Genomic DNA, 19019 nt, shown 5'->3' with positions numbered 1-19019 from the left:
GGTAGTCCAGCTGCTCCCCAAGTGAGGAATCCCATCTACATTCTCCCCTGGAAGTAACTATCTGACCTTCCCTGAAGACTTCCAGGGCAGAGATGTTACTACCTGCAGTTTTTAAGACATTTTCCCATCGCATGAACCAAAATCATATTCTCTACAATGTTCTCTTTTGACTCTCATTCTATTCTGTTGGGCCAAACAGAGCAAGCTTAATTTGGGTGTTCAAGAGTACCTTTTGACTGCTCTTGTCACTCTGTAATATGATATACAACTCTAGAATTTTTAAAAAATATGATATATGGGCCATGCTGCTGTCTTTGTAAGGTGTGGGAAGGGGGAGGTGTCTAATAGTTTACAAGAGACCTCAGTGTGTCTTGGTAGCCCATCAACCACTATCAGGGCCATCCTGGCCGCCAGGCTGTTGCTGTTCTCACCAGAAATGTGTTCTCCACAGAATAAAGCAGGGAAAAGAGGCTTCTCTTTCCACTGAACATTGTAAGCATTTCTGATGGTACTAATGGTAGATAAGCTGTCCCTTAAAAAGACAAAAAAGAACTTTTTAATAGTTGATCAGTATCTCTGCTGGAACTTATCAGATTTCTATAGCTTTTTCCTTTCAACGTCCCTGTGAGGAAGATAGAAGTATTGTTGGCCCTGTTTTAAGGAGGAGAGGACCAAAGTTCAAGTGTGAATATTTATCCAGAATATTTCCAAGCTTTTTATCAAACTCTCAATCGGAGGACTCCAAGGCCATTTAATTCAACAGAACAATTAACTGGTCCTTTGTATGGCAGCTTGTAGCTCTTCTAGTTTCATATCCCACCCCACACGTAGGAATTAGTTGGTGATTTTCTTGGTTTTGAATCTTCCATCTGAACAATTGCATCTTTTAAAATAATTGGCTATGGGGGGACAGAGAAGAGGAGGGAGGGAGATAAAGATAAAGGGCTGCTTAGTAACTAGGTTCAGGTTTTTCCCCGCCTAAAGAGTTAAAAAGTAATGGCTCTTCATTGATTATAAAAGGTTTGGAAAAATTTACACTAGGTCCATAGTCAGTTTGAAGCCAGCTTTTTCTATATATTTAAGAACAATATGTCTAATTCTGAGTGTTTTATTTAAATTGAATTCTTCTACATCTCATCTTTTTAAAAATCAACTTTTTCAGCTCATTTATTTGAAAATTATTGGAATATTATTTCCAACTTCTGACTTCTGGCATCCTGTAGTAACTCCTGCCCTGGTGTGCATGAGTCAAATACTGACCAAGGTATGTTGTGAAATGTTTAACTTTTATCTATGATAGTTTGGCCACATATCTCTGTTTGAAAAGATAAGTCAGTCAGAGCATCATAGTTCATATTCTAATAACAAGGTTTTATTGCCCAGTCCTCATTACAGTTAGCTGTTAAAGTTCCTTTATGTCCAAGGGCAGCTAGCTGCCCCAGTGGATTGAGAGCTAGGCCTGGAGGCAGGAGGCCCTGGGGTCAAATCTGGCCTTAGTTACTTGCTAGCTGTGTGACCCTGGGCAAGTCATTTAAACCCCCATTGCCTAGCCCTGACCACTCTTCTGCCTTGGAACTGATACTTTGTATCAATTCTAAGGTAGGAAGGTAAAGGTTTAAAAAGGAATACTTCCTGCCACCTGTGGGTGATCCTGTGTAGGAGACAGGCTTTGAAAGCATGAAGAGACCCCAGCCATTTGTTAGGTAATATAACCACCATCAAGATAATAAATGGTTTCAGGCTCAGGCCCTGAAGCTCTGTATACCAAAGAGCACTGTGATGGAAGTTGGAAAAAACTACTAGCAACCAGAGATTAAAGGCCAGAGCAGAGGTCATCTCCCCAAAAGGTTGATTCACGTTGATATGACTGTATTTTCCTGTTTAGTTTTGCCTCCCTCCGTTGGCTTTAATAGCAAAAACAAAGTTTACATTCTTCATTACAATCTTAAGTTCCCCTACTGGCCCATGTTCATATATAGTAAGCATATAAACTTCTTCTATAGTTAAAAAAAGTCTCTTATTAATGACCCATCCAGCTGAATGTGTATGTTAATCTCATCTATTGCTGACAATTTCTAGAACTAAAATGGAAACCCCAGACTTTTTACCATGCTCTTTTTATTAGTGCCCTGTCATGTCACTCCAAGATGTCATCAAAGGACTGTTTGTGTGCTGCTTATTCCTGGAATACGTCTCTTTGTCCCAGAGATTTGTACCTGAACTTATTAACGTCCTTGCAGGGGTGCTTCACATGGCAACTCCCAACAAAGCTACTCGAGGTGGGTTTCTCTGAAGCACTAAGTCAAATTCTGTGTCTCCTCACTAGGCTAAAAATTAAAGTTATCATTTTGCAATTTCTACATTGGCATTTTCATTTTATTTTCTGAATTATCCTTTGAATTTACACAATTTCTGTAATCATCACAATTGGTGAGAATCTTATTTCTAACAAAGGGGCCCCAGGGGTCTTTCCTAATGTCAGCAGAGTAGGCTACCATTTCACAGGTGATGCTTGGGCTCTTCTCCCATTTTCAATTTCATGGTTTATTAAAATGTTTTACAAAGAGCAATAGGTTTGAAGCCACAAAACATGAGTTTTAATTTGTTCTTTTGTATGTTTAATATTCAGTTCTTTTTTTACTCAGTTAAGAGAATTCATTTCTTCGATAAAGTTTCTCATTGTGTGTTCTAAGGTATCACTTCCCTTGGACATTCTTTCCTCCTTAGCTGTCCATTTTTTGCTTCTTGTTTCATTTTTTTTTTAGGTATTCGTGTGAGCTTTGTATCCAACAGATTTTTTTCTTCTTGAGGTGCTAGTTGGGCTTTTGGAGTTGCTCTCTTCCTCAGCATTTAGGCACCTCTTAGCTCAAGGAAATTACTCGTCGTATTTTGTGTTTTCCTTGGTTTGCTTACCTCAGCCACCTCAGTCTCTAGGTTGGGGGTAAAGGCTAGAGGATGTTGGAGGCTGTGCTTAGGTCTTAAGTTAGGAATTCAACTAAGTTTGGCTTCATCTCTAGTGTTTCAGCCTTATATTGCTTCAATGCCAAGTTGGTCTGGGGTTGCCTAGACATCTCTGAGGCCTTTTTCTTCTGTATTATGGAAACTCCCAGGATACCCTGGCACTGGCCTCTGCTCAAGGACCCTTTTCTTATTGCCATGGGGCTTGAACTCAGGGCTGTGCCCCTTCCTGAATGCCACAGGGCCATTCTCCTTTCTCTTCCATAAGGGTTCAGCTCTCGCCAGGGGGCTCTGGGCCTACCCCCAGACTGATCTCTGTTTGCCTTGTGCCCTTCTTCTGGATATCTGGGCTTGGGTCTGCCCTCTTTCTGAGCTCTTAAGAAAGGACCATCCTCAAATGCTTTGGGGCTGCTTTGTACTACATTTTCTACGTGCCCTTGCTTTTCTGCTTCTGAATTTTTGCAGGATTCCAGTTTTCTGTATACCTTAGATGGGCTGGGGGAGTCTTCACATAATTCTTCTTATTCCTTTTTTAATGAGGGTATTTTAAAGCTTTGTTTGAGAGTTTCCAGGGGATCTGGGCTCTAGATCTACCATCTTCCCTAATAATCTGTTTTTAGTACATTCCTCATAAAAACTCAGTGAAAGACATCGTTTTTATTTATTTCTCTTTTATAGATGAGGCTACAGTACTGAAGTTCAGGGCTTAAGTCACACATCTAGGAAGCATCAGCCTAGTTTTGAACTCATTATCTTCTGACTTAATCAAATTGTTTCTCTTATGACTAGTTTCCTTATCTATAAAAGAGCAGTTGTACTAAATGGCTTCTAGATCCATTCCAACTCCAAACACTGGGAATCATGTTGCCAAGTTCAGGACTATTTCCATTATCTCATACTGCTTCCTTGTGTTTTATCTGGTACAAATAAAGAAGAAGGCAAGAGACTAGAATAGTCAAGTACTCTATTCTAAATTAACATGAACAGCCTTAAGTTAGTAATAGCCCTTAATCCCCCTATTCTTCCAGGCTCCATCAACAACCCCTTTCATGCATGTCCACGTGCCCTTAGCTCTGAGACCTTTTGTCTCTAAGAAACACTGCAGGGTTAGAAATAGGCTGGTCAGAGCCTCTGAGGCAGCTGGTGTTTTTGCTCCACAAGGATTTCCAGCTCCCACAGGGGCTACGTTATCCCTTGTTGACCCCCAGTTGTGTTTCTCTGAAAATATCATGTGCCCTGTTTTTGAATTTGCTTACAGACCCTTTGGTTTGACTTTTATGTCCAATAATGTTCACACAGTTTTTTGTGTCTCTGTTTTGCCTTGAAATGTAGGTTATACTCTGGTGCATCCTTTCAAACCACTAGGAAAGAATTCTGAACTGCTCCTGGTGTCTGAGAAAGAAGATATGGACACATGGTCCAAGAAGGGCCTCCCCCTTAGTAAGGTGAACGGATTAAAGGAAGGCAGTAAATCTGAGACAAATCATATCAGGTAAATGGAGTAAGGCAGACTGGGTGGTGGAGGAACCATTTCAATAAGAAAAGACTTTTGGGAATTGAAAGAAAAAAACTAGTTGCAAAGGCAGGGGTATAGTTGTTTTCTGGAGTCATTATCTGGGTTTTGTTGTATCTGGAACTTTCCAGATGGTGATTATTCCTCCCATTTGGTGAGCGCTGTGCTCATGAAGTACTTTCTTTACAACAGTGCTCTGTGGGAGGTAGTCTAGTTCAAGTAAAGTTCTGAAACATTTATTAAGTGCCTCCTCTATGCCAGGGACTGTGCTAATGCTAGGGACACAAATAAAGGGAGAAGGATTCTGTGCCCTCAAATTGTTTATAATCTAATGGAGGAAGAAAACACCCAAAAGGAAGCTGAAAAGCATGGTGTGGAAATGAAGTAGACTTGATGGAAAATGGAAGGCAGTTCAAATATTTATTTTTCCCATTTTACAGATGAGGAAACTGAGGCCCAGAAAAATTAAGTGACCTGCCCCATGTCATATAGCTTGCATGTGGTAGTGTTGGTGGGAGTGTACTCCCAGGCTCTCTGACTGTAAGTGCAGGGGCATTCTTCTCTTTCCTCAGGCCTTTAGAGTGCTTGGGTTATCTAGATCCTTCTTTAATTGCTAGAGCACAGACATTTTTTTAGATGTAACTGCTCTCACAATTTGGGACCTCAGGCTCTGGCCCAGAGATAGAAGATTTGTAAATATTGGCTTAACTAAAAATGGACATGTGCCCGCAGGACCTTAGGACAGTGCTTCTTCAGCCTGCTGCCCTCACAGCATCCCTGAGTGTGGGAAGAGCCTTTGGCAGAGGCTGGTGGTGAGGCAGCTCCGATGAACCTGGCCAATTTCAGGTCACTGGCCACAGCAGCCTCATTGTGAATATGCACACACACATGCACACTCATGCCCAATGATATTTTGGCACCCTTCCTAAGTTTCTGAGGAGTCCTATGCCTTTCTCCAAAAAAATCTTTGGTGTAGATTGGAAGCACATCTGTTTGACTGTGGAAACAGAAAGTCATCTATATTTTTCAGGCTGATTGTGTTTTCCACATCTTTTCCTTCTTATTCAAGTATACATGCACAATTTTCCAGATGCTGTCCATTTTTTACCTCCCTGGCTTCTAGCATTGTGCTTCATTATTGGTTTTTTTCTGTTTGGTGGCCCAGCCTGCTGAAGATTCCATGGAAAGGGCACAGAAACTTGAGTAGTGATTCTCTGGAACTAGCTGGCTTTCTCTGCTTATTGCACCTGTTAGGACCACCAAATTCTCTAAGCTTGTCAAACCATTAAACCTGACCGTGTGATTCTCTTGCAGATTATCCTGCATATGTGTATGTTTAAATCTCATTAAACGCTGTTTAGCTATGTACAATACCCTACCATCTCTTCCTGAAATAATGGAGCCCATCAGAGTCCTCCTTACTGATCACATTCCAGAGTGTGGATACCCCAGAGAGCTGCAGGTGAGTACGAGGTGTCAGATCATAGAACTGAGAGGGCTGTTGGAGGCCTCTGGTCCAACTTTCTCTTTTTTACAGAGAAGGAAACTGGGGCCCAAGGAGGTTAAAATGACTTGCCCAAAAGTCATGTGGGTAGTAAGTTTGAAGGTGGGATTTGAACCTGGATCTTCTCTCTCTTGAGTTGGTGCTCTCCGCTGTTCCCCAACATCTTAGAGGGCCACAGTGTGGGTTGATCTGAGAAGCTGATAGGGGACTTCAGCAGCCACCCAGTTCAACCCATAGGTTATAACTTGTGAAATCCAGTGTTTTCTTTTGATATAATTAGAACCTACAAATATCAAGGAAGACTTTCTTCTGGAAGGTGTAATGATGTGTGACAAAATAGTAGGAAGATTGAGTTTGTTTCATGGAAATTCTTTATATAATTATTTAATTAGAGATCATGCTGAGATGAATTAAAATTTTCAAGAATAATTCTGGAATTGCATCTCTTGAAGAACTGCATTGGCAGGTTGGCTTTTTAAAAGTCATTCCTTTGCTTATGGCAGTTTGACGTGGAAAAATTCAGATTCGTATGAATGGTTTTTCCCTGATCGTTTCCATTCGTGGCAGATAGTCAGCACAGAAATGAACCTGTTTCAAAAGCCTGATTAATGCCTGTGTTCTCCATAAGATTTCTCCACCCTGCTCTCAGCCTCAGTCAGACTTCCTTCACAAGGTGTTTTTTTTTTTTTTTTAACTCAGGAAAACTGGCAATAACAGGAGAGAGGGATGGATGGGGTTGAGTTCTTCTCCTGCAGAGCTTTGAAAATCAGGTTCCCCAGATATTGATTAAATGCCTGTGCATTTGCAGAGAGCTCTGTTGCTTTGAGGAAGCTACAAAACATGACCTCTGCCATCACCAAGCTTACTATCTAAGAGAGAGATGTGAACCCAGATAACAGAGGCTCCAAACTACATGGGAAATGCAGTCAAGAATTACAAGATAAAGTTATTACTTTCTCATTAATCCGAAGGCCATCCCTGGCCTGGGCTAGTAGAAAAGAGACAAGGGAGGCTAGGTGTGGGGGCACTAGATTTGTGTTTTAGAGAATGTTTAGGAATGTGTTAGGCCAAGAAAGGAGGCAGGACCTGCTAGGAACACAGTAGCATCAAGCAGGGTTTGGAGGTAGTGAAGGGCAGGATTGGGGAACTGGGGAACATACAGTCCCTTGAGGGATTGTTTTGCCTTTGTCTTTTTATCCCTAGAAACTAACCCAGTGACTGATGTATAAGGAAGACTTAATCAGTGAGATAAGTGATTGTTGAGTTGTCTTTATAGTCTGATATTAATAACAATAGCTAGTGTTTATGTAGTACTGAGTTTTGCAAAGTGTCTGATTTCATTGGATCTTCACAACCCAGAGAGGTAGACACTATTTATCCCCATTTTTGCAGGTGAGAAACTGAGATTCAGGTTAAATGACTTTCCCAAGGACACTCAGTTATTGTCTGAAGCAGGATTCAGACTGGGGCCTTCCTATGCTCTCTCAGCTGCACCACCTCTTAGAGGCTAGCATGTGTTGTGGAGAGTAATATGAGATGAAGCAGAAGTGAGAGGCGTGAGGGTATGCAAAAGAGGAAAGGAAGGAAGACCAAAGGACAGTACCCAGAAGGGATTTGATGTTCCTGGTAAAAGAGGAACCTAGAGGGCAACCAGGTGGCTCAGTGGATAGAGCACCAGGCCTAGAGATGGGAGGTCCTGGGTTTAAATGTGACCTCAGACACTTGCTAGCTATGTGACCTGGCAAGTCACTCAATCCCCCTTGCCTAGCCCTTACTTCTCTTCTGCCTTGGAACTAATACACAGTATTGATTCTAAGATGGAAAGGTTTAAAAAGAGGGGAGGGAGGGAACCAGTGCTGTGTCAGTGGTAGGATAGTGGAAAGATGGGCATCTATGACTGAGTTAGGGGTGAAAAAGTCTGACACATTTCCTGACCCTAGAGTAACAGTGTAGAGGATGGAAAGATGAAATCATGCTGGCAAGCAAGGGGGGCCCATGGGCTCCTTCCTCTGGAGCAGGCATCACTGTCTTCAGAGGAGCTCATCCCTCGACCTGCTGGAGAGAAACTCTGGGCATCAGCTACTTTAAAAGCCTTCAAGTGGCCCTAAGGGCTCCTCAGAATTGTCTCTAAAGCTCCACCTGAAAACTTCAAAGCACTAGAGGAATAGAGCGATGACTGTGAGAGGAGAACCTGGGAGAAATTGACTAGCCCCGAGTCTTAGAGGAAGGTAGTAAGCACATCGGAGAGCCCACAGGAAGCTTCTTGCCACTCCTCTTTGGGCCCTGCCTTCTCTCACTAAAGTCCCGCTTCAGTTTCTCAGGGAGCCCCCCGGGGCCCAGGAGAGCCTGGGCTTCCCCAGGCTTTGGCTCTTGTCTGAGGACTGCCAGAATACCTCCACTAGCAAGACTCCTTGGGGCTAAAGCAGTGAGGTCCTGCCTTAGTGGGAGGGAGCCCGAGTCACTGAAGGAGAAAAAGAAGTCAATAGAAATTCAGTGTCAATAGAAATTATGAAATGAGCTTCCTTGTTTTTCTAGGAGCTGTCCCAAAGCATATTACAAGAAATGGGAAACCGAGAAGAAACCTACCAGCCTCTAGTCTGTGAAAAGAGTAAGCCAGTGCCGCTAAAGATGTTCACACCCAAATTGGTGAAAGTGTAAGTGTAGAAACATTGCGTGTGTGAGGTGTGTGTGTGACCCCCAAAGAGGGCTCCATGCATTCATTTATCAGATGATTCAGTAAACACAGATGGATAGGACAAGTGAGCCCCAGCCCTGGGCCTGGTGCTTTTGTGGGGTTGGAGCAGAAGCCATTTGTCAAAAAACCTCACTTCTGCTTTCTGGAAGCCTGTGACGCTGAGGATCTCGGGTAATAAAGGAGATCCTCCTAATTGGCCAGGTATAGATAGGATGCTCAGCTCCTGAGCTAGGAAGGTGAAGGGGCCGCATATACTCTGAGCTTGGCCCTAGAGAAGAGTAAGCTGCTGTTTCTGGCCCAGGACAAAAGTTTTGAACCAAACCCCTGGAAATCTGTACTGGGGCCTCCACAAAGGACCTCTGCAAACCCATCCTTTGCCTACCTAATGCCAAGTTTTCCAATTCTAGCCTTGAGTTTGGAAGAAAACAAGGGAGCAGTAAAGAGGAACAAGAAAGGAAAAGACTAATTCATAAGCATAAACGGGAATTTAAAGGAGCTGTCCGTGAGATTCGCAAAGATAATCAGTTCCTGGCTCGGATGCAACTTTCAGAAATCATGGAAAGGTAATAGACTTTGTTTTGGCTTCGCTTTTGCTTGCTCTGTGCACTGCTTGGCATTCTCACACCATTCCTGAGCCAGGCTCCATTGTTTACTCTCCATCATGGGAGTTAGTGGCAGGCAGGCACAGTTTGCTCATGAAATCCGAACACAGGGTTAGACAGCCACAAGAGATGAATGTGAAAGTTATTCGAGTCTATGGCTTTTTTTCCTGCCTCCTTCATTTATCCCAGACACTTTCAAACTGGATAGTAAGAAGACTTGAACCATGTCACTCTGAGAAACGGTTTATGGAATGGGGGGGGGGGGGGGTGAAATTTAACCCAAAGAGAGACAAATCTCACTGTCTTCAAATGGTTGAAGGGTCATCACACAGAAGAATGATTAGATTTTTTTTTTGGCTTCAGAGGGACAGAAATAGCAATTCAGCTAAACAAACATTCATTTTTTTAAGGTCCATGTTGTAAAAGATGCTTTGCTGAGCACAAAATATAAGCAGAGAAACATAAAATAGTCTGTGCCCTGAAGAACTTAGATTCTGCCAGAGAGACTCAGCATTGGACTAAACAATAATTTGAGGAGAGAAAGAAAGAGCATCCATAGCTAAGGATTGGAAAAGGCTGATGGCTGAGCTGAGCCAAGCCTCAAAGGGAACTAAAGATCCTAAGAGTTGGAAATAGAAAGCTTAGGCAACTGCTCCTGTCAGTTATTAAGTTTGGGGAACACCTACTAGCTCCTTTTTACTTTAAGTTGAATTCATAAGAAAAGTAATATGAAATAAATCTGGAAATAAGAGTCTCGTGGTTCCCCCATTGTGAAGGACTTTGTATTCACACAAAAGAGTTTTATCTCATCCTAGAGGGCCATAGAGAGCTGCTGAAGGTTTTTGAGTTGGAGAGTGATATGCCTGAGCTTTGGCAAAATTAATTTGGCAGCTCTTGTCTAATGGACCATTTCTCCTTGAAGATGAGCCAGTTAGAGATTCTTGACTACATGGTGATGACTGTAGGAGGACATTGTGTTCATGCCTCAGCTAAGAGTGGGTCCGAAAGGCTTAGGAGGTATCCCTGCCAGCTCTAGGATTCTAGAATACTGGAGTACTGATAATTTGGTAGACATTTTTTGACCCCCTATAAGTTTGGATTGAAACTGTTATCAAGGTAGAATTGCCTAAATAAGGTCAAAATTCCTTGATGTTCTCTGTCTTACATGTTCTGTTCCTTGTTCTTATTTGTGCATCGATCTTACCTATATCTTTATTTTGCAGGGATTCTGAACGAAAACGAAAAGTAAAGCAACTTTTTGGGAGCCTAGCTACCCAGGAAGGCGAATGGAAGGCCCTAAAGAGGAAAAAGTTCAAAAAATAAGTTTTTTTATGAGTAGAAAAGAATTTCTTTTATATTTGTACATAAGCCAAGACTGTTCTGAATTCCCAGTGAATTTTGTATCAAGGTTCCATGGAATAGAGCCCCACATCTCCACTCATTGTGCAAATACAGACTCTTACCACGCATGTTGGGGCATTGCTGTAATCATGTCAATTCCTTAATAGTTAAAACGCAAATGACTTTTGGTATATTTTTGTAGTTTAATAAAACCTTATCCTGGGAGTGGAAGAAAACTGGTTAATTTTTAACTTTTGAGTTAGTGGAGAGACTTAAATGAAGGTTAAGCAGCTCAAGTGCACTCAGACCCTCATGTCCTTAGAAAGTCCAGAATGTGGAGCTCAGACCTGGCCCTTGTAGGGTCTCTGAATCATAATGCCAAACAGTGATTTTTGGTGTAGAATCCTCTCAGTTTGGACAGAGCGGGGCTGACAGTTGTTTTTTCACATAAATTCCTGAGACCAGCTTCTTGTTGTCTGGGGCTTTCACACCATTTTAGAAGATAGATTCCATGATTGTGGAATCTTGGGGTCTCCAGGTATCACCTATAGCTGTAGAAGAAAAGGATGAGAACTGAGAGATCACACTCGACACTTGCTGTCATATAGCTAGAGCTCTGCTTCAGGTGTTTGGATTTAAGGAACAGGCAATGCTTGCTCATAGAGAGCCAGCAAACATTTACTAAGGGCCCACCATGGACCAGGCTCTGTGCAAGGAATGCCAGGAGGACATGTGCCAGCCTTTGACATGGCTGCCTAAGTCCCTGGGTCCTGAGCCATACATCATGCCACTTCCAGGACCCAAGCAGAGGTTTACAAGACTTTATAGCCCTTTACAAGTGCTGGAAATAAACCCATTGAATATACAAGTCAAGAGATAAACCAGTTGAAGATACACTTTGGGAGATACAATTCCTTTCAGGCAGTCACTTCCTTTTTGGACATTTGTCCTTCCCGTCTGACCAGGCTTCCTCAAAGAGATTTCTCTGGGTGGTTCTGTGTTTTTCAGGAAAGAATGGCCAAGGAGTTCTTGGTCTCTATCCAACACAGGTCCAGAAAAGTTATGCTTTATTGTAGCAAGAGATAGGATCTCTGGATCCCTGGAGGTTTCTTTGTATTAGGTAAATTCTCAAGCCAATCATCCTCCTTGAATTCCTTGCTAAATATTTTTATTTTTCATTTTTCAAACTTTAGATAGTACCTGTTGCTATAAGACCATAAAGTTTGAGCCATCCTAGGCCTCAGTTTTTTCCTCTGCCAAATGGAGTTAAATTAGATGGCCTGATTACATGATTTCTAAGCAATGTCCTGCTCTCAATCTATGAGAAAGATTCAAATGGCACAGAAGAAAGCATTCCAGCTAGGAGGAAAGTCATAGGCAAAGGCACAGGGACTGGAATATGCATAGTGTGTGAAGAGGGACTCAATCTGTCTAATCTGGTTAGTGGGGGAGGAATAAGGGGCAAAAGCATCTTGGGGCCTGACTGGAGAAGACCTTGAATGCCAAAATGAGCAGTCATCCCTGGAGTGAGTCCCAGGAAGGAACTCCTCACCTCAGTACTGAGTACAAAGCAACCCTGTTATATTTCTGGGGCTCTGTTTATTTTCTCAGCTTTCACTTTTCTAAGTGGAGATGCTCACAGCTCACAGAAATTCCTGCTGTCTGAAATGTCCACAGCATCAAGGAATCAGAAGGAAAAAACCATTTAGGATTTCAGTGTCCCTTTACCTTTGGCAGAGCTTCTGAAATAAAGGCTGGCTCTGGCACTGCCCTCCTTGGCCATCCTCCATTGTAACTGAGTTTCGTCTGAGGCTGGGAGTGGGAACTCAAATGCCTGACCCAGCATTCCCATGGCCTGAACATTTCTTCTACCATAACCCAAATGAAGGGGAGAGAAATGAATGAAAAAGCAGAACAGTCTGAGCCCCTGTCATATATAAAAAGCCCCCAAATCATGCCTGAGATTTAGAGATTATTATCACGAGGCAACTTATGTTTCCTACAATTGAATCTGAAAATCTGGATGATAGTGAGCCTCTGGACAACCAATGAAACTGGCTTAGGAACCATTTACCCTGAGATGGATTCAGTCTGGCTCTCAGTCCATTGGGCTCCATCGTCCATTCCTTCTCATTCATGTTTTCCTCTTAACATGATTGTACTTGGCGTGTACCCCATTCTTTATTATTTTTTTCACATTGTATTTATATCCTTAAAGGTTTTTCTCGTGCTTATCAGTGAGTGCCATTATTCCATTACATCAATATGTTGTTTTTCAGTCATGTCTGACTCTTGTGTGTCTCCATTTGGGGCTTTCTTGGCAGAGATACCGGAATGGTTTGCCATTTCCTTCTCTGAGGAAACAAAGGCAAACAGGATTAAATGACTCACCCAAGGTCACACAGCTAGGAAGTATCTGAGGCTGAACTCAGGTCTTCCTGACTCTAGGCCTGGCACCCTATTCACTGTGCCACCCAGCTGCCTTTCTGACAATATGCCACCAAGAAGTTCCCCAGTCCCCCTTAAGTGGCTTCCTGTTCTTTATGATTGCCTACAGTGCTGCTGTGAAGGAGCTCACTCAAAGGATGTCTCATTTTTGGTTTGTTTTTGATAACACTTTTAGGGTCAGTTTTCTGTAGGATTATTAAGTCCATACAAGTGGTTTGACATGTTTTTGAGATCTCGCTTCCCTACGTATGGTATTACCTCCATTTAATAGGTAAGATGAAGTCCAGGGAAGGAAAAGGTTTTGCCCTAGGGCATACACATAACAGACATAAAGGATTTTGCATGAAGTTATCGATCTCCATTTCATACTGATTGCTTTCAAAACTATCCTGTTTGACATTTTCTGAACTTCCTTTTTTTTCTCTCCTGTACATTAAAAAAAAGTTATGACTCTTTATTTTTAAAATCATTATTGCTACCCTTTCCAAATGAAAAACTGAAAAAAATAATAAGTAGAAAAAATAATTTTTGCAAGAAATAAGTTTAGTCAAGGAAAATGAATGCACAATGACCATGTCCAAAAATGTACAGACACCCTGTGCCCATCAACTCTCTCAGGAGGTGGGTAACATGCTTCATCCTTGGTCCTCTGGATACATGGTTGGTCACTGCTGAGATCGGAATTCTGAAATCATCCAAAGTTGTTTTTCCTTTATACTGTTCTTTGTATAAATTATTCTCTTGGTTATGCTTAGTTAACCCTGTTCGGTTCTCATTGCCCAAGGATTCTATGAAGTTGTCCCTTGTGTAATTTCTTGTGGTGCAATAATATTGTTACATAAATATACCAGTTTGTTCAACCTTTTTTCAGTTATCTAAGAGACACACTAAGACTACACTGTTTCTTTGCTTTTCTTGCCTCCCATTTGCACTCTCTTTCAATTCTCCTTCAGGATCAAGTTTTGTCTCTTTTTGATCATCCTCCCTCTTAGCCTCAATCTTCCCTATTCCCTGCTCGTTTCCCTATTAAGTTTGATGTATTTCTCCACTAAAATGAGATGTCTCTGTCTCTTTCAAATAAAAGTGAGGTTACTTCATTGATAGTCCACTCCCCCGTTCCTTTCTCCATGTTTGTATACTATTCTTATATACCCTAGTCTATAATGGGGATTAGGGAACTTCATTATATACTGTTCTTATATACCCCAATTATAACAGCAAATCCCAACCATTCATCCCCTTTCTAATGTATTCCTTTCAATGTCCCTTTTTTTTCTCTCCAGGATCTCAAATTAAATTCAATCCCACCCATGATCTCTGCTTTTCTCCCTTACTAAATTCCCTTAATATCTTTTAAAGCTATTGATTCTGAAGAACTTTAGTCCTTCTCTATTAGAAAATTAGCATTCTACATCATCATACAGTTTCTTCTAATTGCTCAAATAAATTTGCCTTTCTAGGTTTTTCTGGGTTTCTTGTGCTTGTATTATAAAGATATTAGTCAGTTCTGATCTTTTCATTAGAAATTATTGAAAGTATTCTATTAAAAATTCATTGTCCCCTTGTAGGAAAATACTCATTTTTGCAGGGTTGTTTTGTAGTTGTGAGCTTATTTCTTTTGTCTTTTAGATCAATGTATTCTAAGATCTTCTTTTGTTTTTAGTAGAGGCTATTGATCTTGTGTGATCATTTCATTAGTATTTGAAGGGTTTGTTTCTGGAACCTTTGTTGTTTGGGGGTTTATGCCTGAAGCAGGAGGGGAAACTGGATTTTGATAATGATATACATGAGACTTTTCCTTTTGAAGTTTCTTTCAGATTGTGGGGGTTTTTTCCATCTTAATTTTGACCTCTAGTTTTAATAGATCTGGGTAGTTTGCATTTATGATTTTTTTAAAAGTAGTGTTTAAAAAATTTTTTTATGATTCTTTTTCTAGTTCACAATTTACATTTTCTTCTATTTTTTCAATCTTTTGGTTTTGCTTTTAATATTTCTTCTTGCCTCGTGGAATTTTTCTATGTTCTAGTTTTCAGGGATTCTATTTCTTGGATAATCTAGTTTTCCAGTTTCCAAGCTTCTTATTTTCCTTCTGATTCTTTCCACTAGACCTTTTCCTACTTTATTTTTTAACCTTGCTTTATTTATTTTAGGTATTCATATGGTATCTGTGAGAATTCCCTTTGAGTTGCCAACAAGTATTAAGGGTCTCTTAAATGTCAGGCATTATGCCAAGTGATGGAGTTATTTGCCCTTTATTTTAGGGGACCTTCAGAGTCCAATGGCTGGGAGTCAGGGGATCTGGGGTTCTAGGTGGGCTCAGTTTCCTGTGAAGCATTTGATTTCATTCTTTCCCCAAGGCCCACAGAAACCTAGGCTTTTATTTAGTCATTTTTCAGGCACGTCTGACTATAAGATGGCAAACTCAACCACATATATGCCCAGGGCGAAGGCTACTTACTCCCTCTCCCTCAGCCTAACAAAGGCATACAGAGATGACTGAGAAGGGAACACACTGGGATAGAAAGGACACAGAACTAGGAACGAGAAAAAGCTTCCTTACAAGAAATATAGTGACAAAAAAATAATAGACCTTTCAATGCCAAGAATACCATTCGGCTATTATCAACAGATTATAAATTGTGGGGTTTGAATGACTGGGATTATGTGCAATAATCAAGGACCTCCTTGCCCATCACGCTGGGATCCTGCCACCCGAGAGTGTCTGGCTGTAGCACTTTCAGAACTTGTCCATACAGATCTGTGGAGCACCATCTTGTCTGTACATTGAGGAAAACAGGAACTCCTGGAGGAGGACCTCCCTGCCTGTGTTCATCTCTGTGTTGCTTAAAGAAACTCAAGATCACATCCTCAGGGCACCATAGCAAAAGAGACCTAGCCAATACAGGTCCATTAGGCTTTTTTTCCCCTTTTCCCCTTAGAACATTGCTCTGAGGAACTTCCTTCTTTTCTTCTACCAGTTCAAAACCAAAGAAGGTACATGAGAGAAAAAAAGGAAGTTCAGAAAATGTCAAATAGGGTAGTTTTGAAATGGAGATCAATAACTTCATGCAGAATCCTTTATGTCTGTTATGTGTACGTGAATTCTCTTTTTAAGTTTTCATTGAGAATTTTATTTTTTAAACAAGAGTCAACTATGGACACTGTGCTAGGTATTGGTGATGTAAAGGTGAAAAATGATGCACAATTCTTATTGATAATCAAAAGAACTTCCAGTTTAAAGGAGGATATAATGTATACACCTATATATGATGTAACATGAACAAGAAGCTACAGACCAAAAAATATGAGAAGAGAGAGAAATAGCTGGTGGCACAAGGAATAGGGTCCTGAGCTCTCTTTCCTGAATCGGGAAGACCCAAGTTCAAAGGCAGCCTCAGACATGTCCCTGGGTAAGCCACTTAACTTCTATTTATCTTTGTTTCCTCAACTGAAAAATGGGAATAATAGCACCTACTTCACAACATTGTTGTAAAGATCAAATAAGATACTATTTGTAAAAAGTTCTTAGCACAATGATTAGTGCTTAATAGATGCTTATTATTTCCTTCCAGCTTGAGAGGGGTCAAGGAAAGCTTCATGGAGGAAATGAGCCTTGAAGGAAAAGGATATTAATAAGTAAAGATACAGAGAAGAGAGGGTCATAGAATGGTTAGAGATCATTCCTCAAAACCCGAAAGACTTAGCTTCACGTTCTGTTTCTGAGATCTACTGATTGTGGGACCAAAGGGAATTCACTTGACTAAGTCCAAAAGTGACAGAGGAAGTTTCAACCTGGGTATTCCTGCAACTCCCTATGTCAATGAGATCCAGAGCCACTCTACCTCTAAAAAAACATTGAGAATATATGATCTAGGAATGAGTGATGTGAGTTCATGCAAGTCCACCAGAGGGCAGAATGAGACCAGGAAATCCCTGCTAATCTGGGCACCCCCACCCCATCCACTTCCCCAAACAACTACCTCTACCATATTTGCAGAAACAACTACCTCCACCATATTTGCAGAGGCTATATCCATCTCTCTCTCTCACACACACACACACACGGAGACTAAGGACATGATGATGATGGTGATTGGATGGAAAATCATCAAGGTGCAGATAAGATGCCAAGAAGCTCCAGGCACAGCTGCCATCTTGCTCTCTCCCACTTTTCTAACATTTCTCTTTCCTGACTCAAGCTGGAAACTTCCCAGCCTTCCAAGCCTCTCACTTAGTAAATAACTAAACTGTGTGGTCAAGAGTGCAATTGCTAAATTGAAGCATTTTTTTCTGCTTTATTTTTCTTGCTTTTTTGGCAACATGGCAACAAGTTTTTGCATGATCTCATGTATGAAATGATTGTCATATTGTTTGCCTTCTCAATGGGTGTGGGAGGGATTCCAGGGAAAGAGAATCAGAAACTCAATAAAAATGAATGTTAAACCTCTAAAAAGTCCAATTGCTCAACAAAGTCAGAGGAAGGAGCCTTTGGTATTAATTGGAGTCTTTGAAAAGGCATCATGAATGAGTGTAGAGCCCAGCTTTAAAATGTATCTTTACAAAATGACATAATAAACATGTATTAAGCCTCTATTATAGTCATGGACTATGTTATTCCCACAGGATCTGAAGACAAACAATGGGTTGTAACCATCCCCACCCCCTTGAGGAGCTTATATTCTGTTGAGAGAGAAAATAACATATGGGGGGGGGACCCAAAAGAAATTAAAAATATATACCAAAAAATATGGTATTGTTTGGGGGCAGATCCCTACTAACTGGAGAAATCAAGGCCTTTTGTAGAAGACGGCATATGTGCTAAAATCACATTACTAAGCTAATATGAGTTTTGCAGAGAGGAGGGAACGTGTGCCAGGTGTGGAGGAATCTATCCAAAGGAATGGAGAAGGGAGATGTCATTTATGAAGAGCCTCAGGTTGGCCAGTTTGGCTGGAAAGAAAAAATACGAGAGGAAGGAATATAGCCAATCTGAGAGGTTTAGTTCCTTCCTTTCTGATGAGTAGCCTCTGGGAACTCTTTCCCATCATCCAGAGGCTCAGAACCTTCAAAAAGAGAGAGATCATGCCTTCTCCATCATTTCTCCATGTTTGTAGACTCTTCCCATCCACCCCAATGATGAGAAATACCAAGTCCCATCCCATTCTTCCTCTTTCTACACTAATGTTTTCTTTACCTTCCTTTTTTTTTTCCTTTTTAAGTCCTCAGAATTCATCCATCCTGGCTTATTGTTCCCCTCCTAAGAGACAATGGTGTGGTCATGGCAAGAGCATTGGGTTGGGCATTAAGAGCCCTGGTTTTGCAAGTAAGTAGAATTTAACTCTAGCCCTGGAGTCAGGAAGACTCATCTTCCTGAGTTCAAATCAAGCCTCAGATACTGATTAGCTCTCTAACCCTGGGCAAGTCACTTAACCTTGTTTGCCTCAGTTTTCTCAACTGTGAAATGAGCTGGAGAAGGAAATGGCAAACCACTCCAGTATCTTTACCAAGACAACCCCAAATGGGGTCATGAAGAGTCATATACAAACAGCTTCCCAATCTCAGAGTTCCCCTTTCTGGGCCTCAGTTTACTAATCTGAAAAACTTGTTTTGACAAAAAGAAATCTAAGGTCCTTTCCAGCTCTAAATCCTATAATTTCAAAAGATTCTTCAAAGAGGACTTTTGGTTTTCTGAAGGATTAAAGGCTAAATCTTGGACCTGTGTCCAAGACTTTACTCTTGCAGCTTTCTAAGAACTGCTGAAGGAGGGAGAGGGAATAAGGAAAAGAGAAGAGATCTAAAGAGCTGTGGGGAGTTGGCAGAGCTCTATGGGAGAGTCAGCCAGATTTCAGGAGGCATTTTATTACTCATGAGGAGTAAATCCCTTTCCCAGTCCTGGGTCCTAGACTTGTTCCATATAGAAACTTTCTCCCATAGCTGGATCGGGGCCAATTTAGAGCA

At 41.3% G+C, this 19019-nt stretch overlaps 1 protein-coding gene and 1 long non-coding RNA gene across 2 annotated transcripts in view; one reads left to right on the top strand and one right to left on the bottom strand.

Moving 5' to 3' along the window:
- NOP14 (NOP14 nucleolar protein) overlaps positions 1–17652 on the top strand; it is a 72003-nt gene extending 54351 nt beyond the window's left edge. The window contains exons 12-18 of the mRNA XM_007496817.3: positions 1163–1264; positions 2126–2279; positions 4291–4450; positions 5786–5933; positions 8511–8629; positions 9078–9233; positions 10496–17652. Coding sequence (XP_007496879.1) covers positions 1163–1264; positions 2126–2279; positions 4291–4450; positions 5786–5933; positions 8511–8629; positions 9078–9233; positions 10496–10595 — 939 coding nt within the window. The 3' untranslated portion in view covers positions 10596–17652. The remainder of the gene's footprint in view (positions 1–1162; positions 1265–2125; positions 2280–4290; positions 4451–5785; positions 5934–8510; positions 8630–9077; positions 9234–10495) is intronic.
- Positions 1–19019, bottom strand: part of LOC103098865 (uncharacterized) — a 60662-nt gene that overhangs the window by 3177 nt on the left and 38466 nt on the right. The window lies entirely within an intron of this gene.

The sequence above is a fragment of the Monodelphis domestica genome, chromosome 6, assembly GCF_027887165.1.
Source record: "Monodelphis domestica isolate mMonDom1 chromosome 6, mMonDom1.pri, whole genome shotgun sequence".
Taxonomy (NCBI): domain Eukaryota; kingdom Metazoa; phylum Chordata; class Mammalia; order Didelphimorphia; family Didelphidae; genus Monodelphis; species Monodelphis domestica.
This window is presented reverse-complemented; position numbering and strand designations above follow the sequence as displayed.